Below are 16,596 nucleotides of genomic sequence, written 5' to 3'. Positions count from 1 at the left end.
TCTGGAAAGCTCACTTCAAGGAGACAGACTTCACTTATTTACACTACTACTCTTTTCCTTGTAGTCCTCAACCAAACCTTGCCTTCATACAGCGAGCATGAGGAGATTTCAGCACAGCCAGGAGGGAAAATTCAGAGCCCCACTTCCTCCACGAGGCCTGCATCTGAACGAAGATTCCTTAATTATTAAGTATCTGATCAAAAACCTTTTTTGTGGTATCAGCCCTTTTAAAAAAGGAACAATATATCAACCTACTAATGTTCCTGTCTTAAAAAGAAGGAATGGATGCGGTATACAAATGGAACGGTTACTGGGACTCAGTCAAAGGCTGCTTAGCACCACGGCAGCACCTCTGCAACCAGGCTCCATGAAGAGTGAAGCGGGGTGCTCCTCTGGGCACCAGGCGTGTCACACCCACCACCACTCTGCGACCTCTGGGCAAAGGCAAAACTGAAAACCACAGGGCAGTAATAATTGGGGGGGGGGGGGGGAAAGCTTGGCAAATGCACCCAGAGCTCAGGTTCCACCTCCACCTTGAGCTCTCAAGGTCTCTATGAAGACCCTTCCTATTGGGCAAGCCCCTCCCAGCCACTCCCTTAGCCCATTAAGTCACTGTACACGTCCCTTGAAGCTATTGACTATTGATGGAGAGGCAAACAGAAACATCAGCTGTCAAGGAAGTGTTGTGGGATAGTTTGATCTCACTCTGACATTCCCAGACTGTCAATAAAGTTAACTTTGAATCAGGAGAAAAAAAATCACTTCTCAACCACTTCTCTGATCATTCAGGTTCTTACCCCACATCTGACTCTCAAGTTTTTACTGATAAAGAATAATTAGATAAATGCCTCAAGGAAGGAAGAAGAAACAACCAATAACAATTAGAGAGCATTCTGACCTGCCACGGTCCTGAAGGAACATCCCCATCTCACATTCATAAATCTAGCTACTAAGAGACAGGGGGGAGCAGCTCTGGGGGAGGGGCAGGAGAGAAAGGAAGGGAGGACCAGCCAGAGGGAGACCCCGGAGGTCCAGCCCAGAGAAGGCAAGTTGGACAACTGGAAGAAAAGAGAGCACTCAGGAGAAGGCAGAGTGCTTCCCTGGGATGCCAACCTCTGGCTCCATACAGAGCTAACAGGGGAGAGCAAGGCAAGAGAGCAAGGATACCTCCCTCACTTGAGAGGAAGAAGGGGGAGGACAGAGTGGTGTTCTGGGAGGACCACACTGAGGAACAATCAGTACTGAGCACCAACACAGATGGACAGACAACACACACCACCCCACATACATACATATATACATACCACACACACTCCCATTCACACACCCACACCACATTCACATACATACCACACAAACACACAGCGGAGCACACACACATAGACCACTTACACCACTCGAGGCCTGCTGGAGCCTAGGGGAGGACAAGGAGCACTGGCCTGGTACACAGTGTAGAGTTCTGTAAGCTTATATATTTGAGACTGGGTCCTGTAGCCCAGGCTCCCTTGAACTCCTGATCCCCCAGCTTCCACTTAGAGGCAGCATCACCAGGGTCCACTGCTCCACACAGCCTAAAATCTGCACTGAGGACAAAGCAGGTTAGGAGTCAAACCTGAAACCTGTTTTCAAGGTGATATTTCCATGTCATACATGGGCACCGACTCCCGTGGTTCCAGACTCACATCTAAACACTGTGCTCACAGCACATGGCAAATGGCAGCTCCTGTAGTCACTGCAGCGGCACTGCAGAAAGGGAGCGAGGCTGCGTGCGTACTGTCATAGCCAATCACAGCAGTGGTCTGCCAGTTCCTATCTACCATATCATCGCTGTGACATGACGACCAAACATAACTAGCACACTAGTGAAGGGTCTTCACACCTGTCCCTGAAAGGACACAAACTCTCTCTCACTTGTCAACAGCTGCACCTGGGCCCAAGAGACTGAGACCACAAAGGCCATGGGTGGGAAGGTTGCACTCCAAACAGGGAACGGCCTGCTCCCAGCTCAGAAGTCAGAAGACCTAAATAGACCTAGAATGCGAGAAGGTTGGCAACTCAACTATGGATTCTGCACCTGACTCCGGTAATCATCTGGTAAGTGTGTTCTGTCAGGGAAGGTGATTTTGTTAACCCCATCCTCTTTTACAATCTGCTTCAGGATAAATTCTTATTCAAAGAAGCAACAGTGCAGAGGGAGCCCGCTGGTCACCTGGTCCTTGCCACTTGCAGGAGTACCGTCCAGCCTTCCTCCCACCCCAGCACCTCCCCAACACCAGCAGCCCAGAGCGCAGCAGCTCTTCACCTCCCCGACACCAGCAGCTCCTCTATTTTCTGGGACCAGGAGGCACAGGGCAGTGTTGGGTGGATCCCCGGAGCTCTGGTGTGGGGAGCTGGTGAGGAAATGCATCATGGAGGAGGCAATGCTCCAATGACATGTGTAGTTCCAACAGTGCAAGTCCTTCCCTGTGAACAAGACAGTGTCCCATCAAGCATTTCATCAGGGGCATGACAGTGATTCAGTATGACTTTCTGGCAACTGTGTGACTGACTCTCATTCTAAAATGCTGCTCTCAGATTGCCTCCCACGTGCCCAGATGGTTCTGCCAAGCTGTTTTGTCAGCACTTGTAGTGAGGACCACATCTGGCTTTGCTTCTAGAGGCCAAAGCAAACCATGACCCTGAGGGACCTTGTGCCCAAGCAAGTCCATGTATGCAGGGGTCCTCTGCTCTCACTCAAGCATCTGCAGCACCTAGCACGGTGCTGTGCTTTGGGTAAGACGTGATATTCTGCTGCATTGGATGAGGTGGCAGGATATTGATCTTCTGCCTCTTCTGTGTTTTGAGCCGGGTGGTGGCACTGAAGGCACCCAGTTTATACCTGTGCACACCCATAGCACACCCAGGCTTCTCATTTGTCTTTAAAACACTGGTAATTTGCTCCAGCTTCTTTCTCCTCTCCAGTCTTTATATCTCAAACAGGTTAGATACAGAGGAGGAAGTCTTTCCAAACCCCAGAAAAAAGAAATAAAGATATAATGTATTTTCACAACTAACTTCAGTAGAAAATAACCTTTCAGACAATACCAAATGGTAACATTTTAACACTAGAAGACACAGGACAAACATCTCTTCTTTAAGGGGGTCACTAGAAACAAGACATGTGCCTCCCCTCCTTACCCTAACCATGGGACAGCTCTCAGGTCAACAAAGATGGTTGGTTAAGTCATGGATTGGAGGCTGCTAGTTACTTTTTCTACACTGTGACAAAATATCCACCAAGAGCAGCCTAAGGAAAGGGGTGTGGAGTCTGGCTCACTATGTGGGACACACATGACAGGGAAGGGCATGGCGACAGGAGCAGGAAGCTGGGCGCAGAGAATGCAGACACCAGATACCCAGCTAGCTTTCTCCTTTCTTACTTTGTATTCAGTCTGGGACCCCAGCCTATGGTATGGTGTCTTCACACATTCAGGGTGGGTCTTACGTTCTCAGTTAAACCTTTCTGGAAACAATTACCTAAGTGTACCCAGACCTTTCTTTCCATGGTGACTCTAAACCCAGTCCAGGGCATGGAGAGATGGTGCAAGCAAACACTGTGCTTGCAGAGGAGCCAAGTTTGGTTCCCAGCACCCACATCAGATAGATCATAGCCACCTGTAACTCCAGTTCCAGAGGAATGCAAGGGACTCTTATGGCCTCCAAGGATACCTGCATTGATTTGTACTTATACATGAGGACACGTTACACACACACATACACACAAATAAATAATTTAAAAAAAAATAAATGCAATCCAGTTAACTATTGGGACCTTCCGGTGACAGTCCCAATATCCAGGACAGTTTTCAGACCCTCACCTGTGCTCCTACAGTGTTGGCTCTGCGAAGCAGCACCCAGCAAGCACTCAGCCGTTAGGACTGCAGAGTGAAGCCCTCTGGGTGAGAGCAGGCACAAAGCAACCCCACTGCATCCTCTCCATCCTCTGCCAGTAACTGAAACAGGCAAGACAGGGAACACAGGCCTCACAGCTCACAAAAGCTAAACTCTGTTCTGTTAAGATGTAATGCTGGGGCCAGGTGGTGGTGGCGCACACCTTTGATCCCAGCACCTGGAAGGCAGAGACAGGTGGATCTCTATGAGTTTGTGGCCAGCCTGGTAAAAAAGCAAGTTCCAGGAGAGCCAGGACTGTTACAGAGAGAAATCCTGTCTCAAAACACAAAAACAAACAAGAAAAGGTGTAATGCTGACTGAAACTGTCACTGCTCTGGGCTTAAAACTTTTACAGGAATCTACTTTATCAGAAAGCTTCCAGGTCCTCTGAAGAGAACGCTGTGAATCTACAATAGGCACTCTGCAATGAACCACCCATGTTATTATACACACCCCATCCTCTAGTCCAGAAAGCTTGTGACAGCCTGCAGTCCCTAGCCACCGAGGTCCTGGGTTCTGCGTCCTACTAGGTGTTTCCTAGAGGAGCAAGGTGGGAATGCAGCAGCAAGGCTGGGAAGAAGCACAGGGAAGTAGGGGAGAAGCATTGCAGCACCTGGAGCAGAAAACCCAACACTGGTGCTAACAAACAGGGACACAGTGAGACAGCGGTGCCTTGTGCCAGCACTTACAGCAGCTGGTACTTCTCACCGTCCATCACCAGGGCACAGAAAGTTGCCTGTAACTCTGGTAAAGACAGCTACACTGTGCAGAGCTACGCTGTTACTGAGGAATTCCATCCAGACCCTGAGAGCTGGAAAACCCAAGAGGGCTAAGGTGAAATCTAAACGGGACTGGGCTAGAAGCACAGAAGCACCCAAACACTGCATGGTCACAGTGGTCGTCTCTCTATGTGTCTCTGCAGGGATGGAGCAGAGGTTTTGAGACACCAGTTATTTCTAGTTCCCCACTGTGACGGGGAAAAGCAATTAATCTGGGTCTTCTCTATACTGCACATCCATTTGAAGGCACACATCTGAACAAGACACCAATAAACACAACCCACATCCATGGACTACAGGACAAGGAGAAAACAACATCCATTCACCACCTAAGAGTTCATTCAAAGACAACCACACATCAAGGGTGTTTATGTTCTCATGTCTCCAGTCCGCAGGAGAGAATGGTTAGGTAAGGTTCCTCCTCAGAGCCTGACTTTGTAGAAGGGAAACAGAATTGCTGTCATTTTGTCAATTTCAGGGGACTTGTAAAGCACAAATAAAAACATACAGCCACCCATGACCTGCAGTCTCACGCCGCACTGCTGTCTAAACAGAGCAACAACACTGTAAGTCACACGAAGGCTTCTCCACAAACAGCGGCTTTAGTCATAACACCAAACAGAGGAACCGACCCAAATCTACGTCTGAGGACATAAATGAATTCGGGTTCATCCACACAGGGAGATTCTACACAGCGGCAGAAAGGAAGGAACGAACTGCTGGCACAGGCAGCGCTATGGAGGGAGCCAGAGGAGCTGAGCAGAGAGCCAAGGACACAAGAAACAGCCACTGGCAGCCGTATGAAAGCCAAGGATGGACAAAACCAACAGTATGATGCGCAGTGGAGGACCAAGGAGGGCAGTGAGGCTGGGAGCATGGCTTAGAGGTGGCCCACCATGTGCAAGGCCTTGGATTCAGTTCCCAACATCAGCAGGAGGAAAAAGGTAGAAGAGAACTGCTGTGGGTTCTAGTGGTCTGTTCCAAGTGCTGACGGAGCTGTCAAAACCAATCAAGCTAACCACTCCCACTCCAGCTCTGCGTGTCACTACACGCAAATGGCATCTAAAAACTGCTTGGGAGGAAAACCACCAACACGCAGAGCAACATAAAACAGCTCAACTGACATGAGCCGTGACGCATGCGAGAGTGAACACAACAGGCTTTCTGTGGACCACCAAGCACAGCGTTCTGACCCTGGTGTGCAGGGCTGAGCTGAGCTCAGGAACCACAGGGTCCTCAGCAATACTACAATCAAAATACAAGCCCTGTGCTGGAGAGCCAGCACTCCATGGTAGCAGCAACAAGAACACAGCCACAACAAAAACAGGCGAGGAGGTGGATGCCCTTCCCAGAAGCAGCAGCAGCAGAGCGTCTGCCAGGAAGTCAAGAGAAAACACAGGACCCCTGAGGAGAAAACCCCAGGCCTTCCTGAAGAAGCCCACCCTAGAGACAGTCGCAATGTGCAGCTCTTCTCAGTCCACTAAGAAGCTGGGTATCATGAGGGTGAGTAATGGCTATGCTAGGGCCTGGCAGGAGCAAGGAGCATTCTGGGGCTCCCCTATCAACACCTGTGAGAACTGCCTGCCCAGGTCCCACCTCTGCTTCCTGGACTCTTTCTTGACTCCAAGACAGGAAGTCAGATGGGTCCCTTGCAGCACCTGTATCAGCAACCAAAACTACTTTCTCCCCCAAGAAATTATTAATCTGCAACACTCAGGAATAGAAAAAGAAACTGGGCAGTGGAACCAGGGGTTAGCCATGGGATGGCACAGGGGTTCTGTGAAGACATTAAAGGAAATTTTTATACACTGTCCCCAAGTCTGTAGGTATGACTACAATTTCAATGAAATACACGCTGGTTTTCAATAGGATCTAAGGCACCTTGGGCTGTGCGAGGAGTCATTACTTTATGTATTGCTAAGGGAACAAATGCTTTCTCATATGGGATTTCTACATGGTATTCAGTAAAAGCTACTCAATAAAAGCTAAGCTCAGATGATTATCGGCCTCACAGGTAAGAGAAAAAGAAGGTCCTTAGGCTGCCTAACCACTCCACCACTTCCTGAAAGGCCCAGAAGTGTCACTATGCTGAGCTGGCTTCCCTCTGTGTCCTGTCACTTGGGGCTGCGCTGTGGGCACAGATGAATGGAGTGGCATCTCCTCTGTGTGTCCTGCTCTCTGATTCTAAAGCTAACAGTGAAACTCAGGACTCAGTCTCCACTGGAGGACCTCATGGCCATAACCATACACCACGAAGCAATGACAACAGTGTTGAGGCCATCTGTCAGACTAAATGTGAACAGTGTCCCATCCTCAGAAGTGTTCATGAGGGCTAGGGACGTGACTCAGTGGAGGAGCAAACCTCTTAGCAGGCAGCAGACTTAACACCAAAGCAGAGAGGAGACAGGCTATAAGGCAGATCAGAAGCTCAGACGGAAGAGACACTGAAAGAAGAGACACTGAACAGAATGTAAGAGACGCGTGCAGGAGGAAGTCTCTCAGATTCCAACTCCACCCCGAAGAGAAGAGGTGGGAAGGCTGAGGCAGCACCAGCAGGTGAAGCACAACTGATGAAAAGATCAAAGAGGGCAGATAGAATGAGCCACACAAAACAACACCTTACCAATTCAAAAAAACTGATGTGGGATGTCCTTCTGTATATATGTGTTGCTCTTATTGGTTAATGAATAAAGCTGCCTTGGCCTATGGCAGACAGAATACAGCCAGGTTGGAAGAGATATAGATAAAGAATAGGCAGAGCCAGGGAGACACCATGTAGCTGCTGAAGGAGAAGGACGCCCAGAACCTTTACTGGTAGGCCACAGCCTCGTGGCAATACATAGATTAATAGAAATGGGTTAATTTAACTAAAGAGCTAGCTAGGAATACGCTAAGTCATTGGCCAAACAGTGTTGTAATTAATATAGTTTCTGTGATTATTCAGGTCTGAGCAGTCGGGAAATGAGCAGTATTGGCTTACAAAAACCAAAGGAAAGAGCTTTGAAATGAGCCCAAGAAGGGTGTTGTCAGTGCAATCTTCAATGCTAAGGACTGGATACAGCTCAGGTAGAGTACACTGAGACTCACAGCCAACATTTCACCAGAAAGGACAGAGTTTACACATGAAAACACCTTGAAACTGAGAAAAAGTCAAGTACACCAAATTCTACACACAACAAAATTATCTTTCCGAACTTAAACAGAAACAAAATAGAAACATTTTTCAGACAAAGGATAATTTGTTGCCCACAGTCTCACCCTAAAAGGAGTATTTTTCAAGAAGTTTCCCAAAAGTTCCAAGCAAACGTTTTCAAGTTGGAAGACCATGAGCCTAGATAAGACAAACCACAGGAGAAGCAGCTCAGAGAAGCAGAGGCAGGCTGCTGGTTGCATCGAGCTACAGCCTGTGACAATGAAGCCGCACAGCAAGGTAAAGTGTTTTCAGGTTACTGCACCATTTAGACAGTAGCAGAAGTTTGTGTACTGTGCACTGTGTGCATGTGTGTGCGCGTGTATGTGTGGTGCGTGTGTGGGCACATGTGTACATGAGTATGCCGTGTGCACCCATGCATACACACAGAAACCAGAGGAGGATGCCAGACATCCTGCTCTGTCACCCTCTGCCTTATTCCCTTGAGCCCCCACAACCCTGCTGTCTCTGCTCCTTACAGCACTAGGGTTATAGCACACACAACCACACCTAGCTTTTCACTTGGCTTCTAGGAGTTTAGAATCAGAACCACATTTGCACAGTGAGTACCTTATGCACTGAGCTATCTTCCCAGATTCAGGAGACCCTGTCTCAAAACAAATCAAATAAATAAATAAAGTAGAAAGTGACTAAGAAAACCATCTGCACGCATCCCAAAATAAATAAATGTAGGTTTTCTATTATATTAATTTTATCCCAGTTCTAAAACATCTCCATATAGATAGTTGGCCCAGCACTCTGGTGACCCCCCAGGTAATCCTCCACAGCATGAAGTCAGACAGCACAGGAAGAGTGCATTCCCTATGATCCACCACTCACCTCCCCCATCAGCACTTTCTCGTTCAGCTGGGGACAATTTTACAGCTTCACAGTGGCATGCAGTGAGCATATGGGGTCTCCCTTTGGCACTCCCAAACTCAGCCTTCAGTGCCTTCTGCTTCCTGACTGTCAGCACCTCCAGCTCTACAAGAACCCTGGCACCTGTTCTTCAGGGCCATGTGGCCACAGACAAAGGTTCACTTCTGAAGCCCACCCCAGGAAGAAATGCGCTGGTGTCGGAGGGCTGGACGGGCTACAGTCTTAGTCCTCAGCAAGCATTGTGTCTGTGTCCAAATCTGAAGTCAGAGACAGCGACTTCATCAGTAGAAGAGTGGGTGGGAAGAGAGAGGTCCTCTAGAGCTTGGGAGGAAAAACATCGAGGCCTCTTCCACTGCAAAAATAGCAGGCCTGGAGCAGGCCACAGCAGAGGTGGGAAGGCGCCTATCTCCAGGACACCAGAGACAAGAAGATGGGAAGCAGGATGAGCACACAGGGATTCTCTGAGGCACAAAGCTCCTGGGTGGCCATGGGAGCCTCTGAGTGTGGCTCAGGCACCAGCACCTCGGAGTCCAAGGAAGGAGGGCTAAACATCAAGGTCTCCCTGGCACTGGGGCCAACTAGCCACAAATTAGCCTTCCTCTTTCTTCTCCTTCGTCTTTTTTTTTTTTTTTTTTAAAGACAAGGCTGTCCTGGACTCACTCTGTAGACCAGGCTGGCCTCAAACTCAGAGATGTATCTGCGTCTGCCTCCTGAGTGCTGGGATTAAAGGGGTGTGCCACCGTGTCCACACCAGCTTCCATTCCCACTTCCAATCTTAAAGAAATGATGAAGTAACATGGCAGGATTGGAGAAAGGGGTCAGAGAAGGCCAACGTTCATCTGGGCAGACCAAACCAGTCTGCACTTCCTGTTATCCCGCCCTCCCTCAGCACCAGTGCAAAGACAGAAAGGCCAGAATGCTGCAGAGGGCAAAGGGCAAATCCTCAGACCTGATACAGCATGGGGGGGGAAGGGGGATTGCTCCCTTCCTTCCGAGCAGCGACAGAATGGCTGGAACCTGTTCTGTGCACCACCGAAAGCAGCATGAGCTCCACAGCCTACCTTCCTCTCAAATGACGGCAGCTGTGTGCTCTCTGATTAGCTACAATAAGCATTCAATTAGCAGCTCAGGTTTTTAGCAGAGTGGTTTTTAGGTATTAGTTCCATATCCAGAAGGCTGTTGCAACATCGTGGCCTTTGGGGACAGGGCAAGGCAGGAAGTGTGTGGGCAGGGCTGACTAAGAAGCGGTTCAGCTGAAGAGTATCCATAAGAGTTCTCCCTGAGCACAGTCCATGGAAAAGCTGTCAGGCAAGAAGAGAGAAAAGACGAGGAGGAAAGACGCAGGATGGAGCATGATTAATGCCAGAGCAAAAACACAAGCAAACACTTGTCCTGGGCATGATCACTAACATCTGGGCAGGAAACAGCTAAGGGACGCCATCACAACACAACGGTTAACCCCACGACAGTCAGAAGACATATCTCCACCATCTTACAAATTTAATGAGGACAGGGCAAAGCGCTTCACACACGATTTTGAATCATGTCAACAGTGAGTCAGCCAGCTACAATTCTGCCTGTGGCTAGGAGTCCTCATTTGCAGTTTGTCACAGAAACACAAACAGGTGGATGATGCCCAACCTTTGGCTCCACAGAGAATCAAGCCATGCTGAGAAGGAGAGAGAAGGCTGCCGGCCGAGGACACCAGCTACATCAGAGCACGGTGCAGTCCTAGCATGAGAGCAGCTAGGGGTGACGATGCCCCCATAACAGGACTGTGTCCAGATGAGCAGTACTGTCAAATCAAAACCTGAGTCCCCAAGCTGGGGTCACCGCAGACATCAGCCTACTCCACGATGATCTGCAAGCACCTCCCAGGCCCAGAGCACATTCCATTCTTCTCAGATTATCCATGCCTGACTCTGAAGATCCCCAGTAAGGCAGAACACACTGACTGCTGCCAGCACCGGTGTCCAGCACATCCCACTGTAAATCCAACGCAGAATTCCAGGGTGGCGTCAGGGAGGAGTTCTAGCACTATCCCATCCATTCTGCCCCTCGGAGCAGAAGAGGAGCAGTCCAAGGAAAGCTCAGGCCCACCCTGGGGCTCTGAGAGTGCAGGCAGCAGGGCACGACAGAGCTTCCTCCAAGGCTAGCACTCACAGTTCACTGAGCAGCACGCCATGTGTGGCTCCTCACGTTCCCCATCAACCAGCAACTAGCCCACTTCAGGGAGGAGGCACAGATGGACAGGTCCCAGCAACCCTAACTGCAACCCACAACATACACAAGTAGTGGGCTCTGAAAACAACACCTGTACCTAAACCACCACAGGACAAGTCTGTAAATCCAACATAGAAAGAAAAGTGCAGCACTAGAGAGGTAGAGGCAGGCAGATCTCTAAGTTGGAGGTCGCCCTAGTCTACAAAGAGAGTTCCAGGACAGCCAGGGTTACTACACAGAGAAGCACTCTTCCAAAAAAAAAAAAAAAAACCTAAAACCAAAATCAAAACCAAAAAACTAACAAAAAAAATTGGAAGGAAGAAAGAAAAGAAGGAAAACAGCTGTCTCTGGCCGTCTCATCCGCTCCAGTTCATAGAAAGCAGATCACAAGGCATGTGTGCAGTCCAAGGGTACAGCCCTATCACCAAGGTAGCGATGGCTGCTCTTGGAGAAAGAACAAGCCCAGGAGCCTTGTTTTGGTGAAGAGTCCACTGCTTGGCAGGAGGATCGATAAGAGCATGTGTCATCTGTGGACTACAGACAGCTCCACTGTGACAGACAGAGGAAGAAAGCCCCCACAAGGAGCTGGGACCTAACACCTGCCTGAAGTAAGCACAGAGCATGGCTGCATACGGTCCCTAGGAGCCCAAGGTGGCTGCACAGAGCCTGAGGCCAATTCCTGTTGGTCCAGACGAGAAGGGGCTATTCCTATAGCAAAGAGCACGCCCCTCGGTGGACGCCTGCACTGACAAGTGGGTCCATTCAGTGGTCACCTCAGCTCCCTGCCAACTGCACCAAGAGCACCAAAGCTCCTTGCCTCTGAAACACAGTTGGCTTTTCCCTCACTCTCCCACAAAACTAATTTTATATACCTACGGTTATAAGGCAAAGTCTTAAGTTTAACAAGAACTAAATATTCCATCAGTATCAAACTGATAAGTTATTTAGAAAAGGGCTCTATGAGCCGGTCATGAAAATACAGCCAAATACAGAGCCCGGGAGCCTCTAGAAATGAAATCACAGTGGTTTCTCTAAATTCTTTCCTGAACCAAAAATCACCTTTATCCAAGTATTTGATTTTGAATCACCACAGCCAGAAAAGTCAGGAGGAAATGTGGGAGCTTCGGCACTGGCGAGGACACAGGCAATGGCCAGGCACCACTGGCATTACGGGTTACAGTCAGTTCTCGGCTCCTTCTGCTATGAAGATTAACAAAGCCGTCGACTCCCACCCACGCCGACGGGGAGGCTCCTGGGATTTCAGCAGATATGAATGGAATGACCTCACTGCAGACTGCCCGGCCTCTGTGAGCGGTGCGATGAGGTGTACAGAGGAAGGGAAAACTGAACCGAGGGTCTTCCCATCAGGTCCTGGGATTTAATAGCATCCCCATTGTTTTGCTGCAGATGGCACATCAACCTCCCTTTATTACTGCAGAGGCACAAGAGCTCTGCAGAGTGCACTAAAGCGGTGCGTGTTTAGCTCTGCAGCGTTACAAAGGATCCTGATTTACAGCTGGGACCAGGCACCTTGCACCACACATCTGAGCCGGGTAATTACCTCTTGTTCTGTGCGAACTCCTGCCTGCAGCATGAAGTCTGTACTGCTGAGAGGCTCTGCATTGAAGTCGGGCCTCCTTCTCGATCCTCCTCTCATAGAAAGTATCTAAGCTGAGGAGCAGACGATGCACCACAAGCTCTTACAGCCCATCCCTGCATTTGACATTCTCCAGCCAGAGGCATCGTGGTGACAAATGTTACTTTAGGCTTGTTTCTACAATGGAGGAGTCCCCCCAATGGCATATATCAAGAAACTCTGAGGCACTTCTTTCTACCACACCTAAAACTGAATGCATCAGTTCTGGATTCAAGAAGAATCTAGTCCGTATTTATGGCTGAAGGAGAGCATCCTGGATGTAGGAAGAGACAAACAGCCTCTTGCTAAGCTGCAGTTCCACTGGGTGCAACAACCCAACTAGAGCCCACTTGTGTCTTACACTGACATCTCCTGAGTATCCTGGAGCCCTGAAACCATTTCCACCGCAAACCCATTCGTTGTTCAGGTCTGTGTCTGAAACTTGCTGCCTTTAACCAGTTCTCCCCAACTCGAAACCCACTGTCCCAATGCAGCTCCTCCACTGCCGCATCTCACACGTGACTCAGTACTGTCCTCATGTCTGGATCGTTTATTGCATGTAAAAGTGACTGGAACAGATCTGCGCCGAGACAGAGACTTACATTGAAAGTGTGCTGGAAAGATGGCTCAGCAGTTAGGAGCACTGGCCAGGTTCACATGGCAGCCCCCAACCATCTGTACCCTCAAGTCCACCTGAGCTCAGAGGGCACCACATGCACATGGTGCGCAGCACATGCAGGCAAAACACCATACACAAAAAATAATTTAAGAAAAAGAAACAGCCGGGCGGTGGTGGCGCACGCCTTTAATCCCAGCACTCGGGAGGCAGAGGCAGGCGGATCTCTGTGAGTTCGAGACCAGCCTGGTCTACAAGAGCAAGTCCAGGACAGGCTCCAAAGCCACAGAGAAACCCTGTCTCGAAAAACCAAAAAAAAAAAAAAAAAAAAAAAAAAAAAAAAAAAAAAAAAAAAGAAACAAGCTATATATGGTGGCACATGCCTTTAATCTCAGCACTTGGGAGGCAGAGACAGGCGGATTTTAGGTGAAAACTGCTTATTCATTTCGTGAATGCTCAGACCCAAATAATCAGACAGAAACTATATTAATTACAACACTGTCTGGCCAATAGCTTAGGAGTATTTTTAGCTAGCTCTTACATCTTAAATTAACCCATTTTTATTAATTTATGTATCACCACAAGGCTGTAGCCTACTGGTAAGGTTCCAGTGTCTGAATCCTTTAGAAGCTACATGGCGTCTCCTTGATTCCGCCTGTTCTCTCCCTATAATGCTAGCAGACTGGCTATATTCTGTCCTGCCATAGGCCAAAGCAGCTTCTTTATTAGTTAATGGTAATAAAACATATTCACAGCATACAGAGGGGAATCCCACATCATGTCCCCTTTTCTATCTAAATAAAAAGGAAGGTTTTAACTTTAACATAGTAAAATTACATAAAACAAAACAGGTATCAAGCAAGAATTACAGTTACAGTATATCTAATTTACTTTTTATCATACCTAGGGAAACTATAACTATATGTCTTGAACTTCATCAAAGACCCCAGAAGGATATAATATTACCTAAGTAACCCAAGTCAGCAGATCTCTGTGAGTTCAAGGCCAGCCTGGTCTACAGAGTGAATTCTAGGACAGCCAGAGATACACAGAGAAACCCTGAAGAAAGAAAGAAAGAAAGAAAGAAAGAAAGAAAGAAAGAAAGAAAGAAAGAAAGAAAGAAAGGTAGGTTGGTTTCCTACTTTAGGAGATTCTGTTCACTGTGTGCTAGTGTGAACTCACTAACACCCAAACTTCATGCCAAACTATGTGACTAATAAAACTGGCAAAAAAAAAAAAACCACATTCGTGGAATAAACATTATTAATACGCTGAAATCTTAATGTGTAACCTGAATGATTACTTCCTTGTAGACAAATTCTCTAAGAGAACAACAACTAGAGCAGCAGAGACTCCACGGGAACATCAGAAGATCTGAAGCCATCTACTAACACACTATAAACACACAACTGGAGGTTTGAGTGTCGTGGTCTGATACACCCTATCCTAGACAAGCAAGCAATGGTGCAAAGACGACCCAGGAAAGGCCGGATCAGCAGAGGCAAAGGCAGGTCCTCTCCATGCACTGCACAGAAGCTAACAAGGCCACTCCACCCACGCTCCCTTCAGCACTGGGATGATGAACACCTGCAAAGCCTTCAAGAAAACCATTCTTTCACTGGGACACTGGCTTCTCAGTTACTTTTAAGGGAATCTCTCAATCCTAACCCAACTGCCAAATGCATTGCACTCTCTGGGATTTGTATATAAACCACCAGAAATAACACATTTGAAAGACAAAAAGCAAACACCTGAGATCCTGTCTTGAAAAGGAAAAAGGCTCAAATGTAAAACACGAAGATTCAGAACTCTCTCCAAATGATTAGGAACCTCCCCACCAAATGCTACAGCATAAATTACCCAAGAGCATTGCTACAGACCAGAAGACGTGCATTTGTGGCTATTCTCTTCCTGAAGAATATAAATAATGGACAAGAGACACCTGGGCAGGCAAGGGTTCAGTGGTGCAGTTCTGACAATCCTTTGCTTCTCTCATGCTTACAGCTAAAGGTGAAAGCCAGCTAGTCAGATCCTTAAGAGGAGCACGGCTAGGGCAACCTGCTCACCACAACTGCCTCCACACACCAGAATCATGCTTCACAAAGGCGTTCCCATCAACACCTCAAATTCTAATTTCCTCTTAAATTTACTAAACCTTCAAACCAGTTAGTGAGAAAGGTAACGGAAAGAGGTCTTTGGGTTGTTGACAAACAGCTTAGGATCTTATAGGCAACGTGACACAGTTAACTCCGTGTCAGTTTTCTTCAAAAATAAAAACTACAGAGAGATAACAACAAAGACATATTAGTTGGCGGCTGACTCTCACCTTCTGTATTAAGGCTAAACACATAACAGGTATCACCCTTGGAGTGCTAGGTGCTCTCCCTTACATCTCAGCATCTAAGGCAGGAAAGCTCTACTCAGTTGATGAAGAAAAATTATTGAAAGTTCATTTTTTGTGCAAAATTAAAATCTTAAAGAACACTTAGCCAGGTGGTGGTGGTACACACTTTTATTTAATCCCAGCACTTGGGAGGCAGAAGCGGGCAGATCTCTTGAGTTCAAGGCCAGCCTGATCTACAGGGTGAGTTCCAGGACAGCCAGGGCTACACAAAGAAACCCTGTCTTGAAAAATTAAAAACCCTTTCTCTTTTATAAAAGTTCCCTAGAGGAAAGTTTCACCAAATAAACAGAGCACTGTACAGACTACTCACAAGCACCACGCACTTCACAATGAAAAGGCTGCACAGGGGCTAACGGTGACAGGAGGCCTTGAGGAACAGCAATTACTGGATGATCTGACGTGCGGCCAAGGTTCTCATTCAGGTTTAAACCAAGGAACCCATGACTGAGGAAGGAAGGGCAAACACAGCAGGCTTACCCTTGGTTGCCAGTTCTCATACTGTTTCTGCAGATTTGCACCGATGGTTTCCAGAGCTTTCTGAGGACCCATAGACAGAGGATCTGTAGAAGCAACAAAAGGAAAATTCAGTAAATGAGCACATCCTCTTTTGGAAACGCTCTTGCATGGAGCTTCCTCTTCCACAGTACCTTTGGCAAGACACACTTCCAGGGCTGTTTTATCTGTACTTAACTAGAAGCAGAACTGATAACACCGCCCAGAAGACTATCCCTGCTTGTTTACTAAATGCTTCAGGGCAACCACTCCTCCACTGCAGTACCTGCCCTCCTGCCCATCCTTCTGCTCTGCTGCTGCTCACTGTCAGAGGCCCAGCTGTGCTTCTAGTGGGATTTCATATTAGAAGTGCAATCCGCCTGTGTGCAGAATTGGAAAGACAGAAGAAAGGAGGGAAAAGGGGGGGAGGGAAGGAAGGAGGGAGGA

At 48.0% G+C, this 16,596-nt stretch overlaps 1 protein-coding gene across 2 annotated transcripts in view; it reads right to left on the bottom strand.

The window, feature by feature from the left end:
* The window catches only part of Rptor (regulatory associated protein of MTOR complex 1), a 304,700-nt gene that overhangs the window by 209,734 nt on the left and 78,370 nt on the right, over nt 1–16,596 (bottom strand). For both annotated transcript variants that reach the window (XM_005350837.2, XM_013347620.2), the window contains exon 3: nt 16,135–16,217. In XM_005350837.2, the coding sequence (XP_005350894.1) occupies nt 16,135–16,217 (83 nt within the window). The remainder of the gene's footprint in view (nt 1–16,134; nt 16,218–16,596) is intronic.

This window comes from Microtus ochrogaster, chromosome 7 (assembly GCF_000317375.1).
Source record: "Microtus ochrogaster isolate Prairie Vole_2 chromosome 7, MicOch1.0, whole genome shotgun sequence".
NCBI classification, from domain to species: domain Eukaryota; kingdom Metazoa; phylum Chordata; class Mammalia; order Rodentia; family Cricetidae; genus Microtus; species Microtus ochrogaster.
Note: the sequence above shows the minus strand (reverse complement) of the source record. Positions and strands in the feature narration are given on the sequence as shown.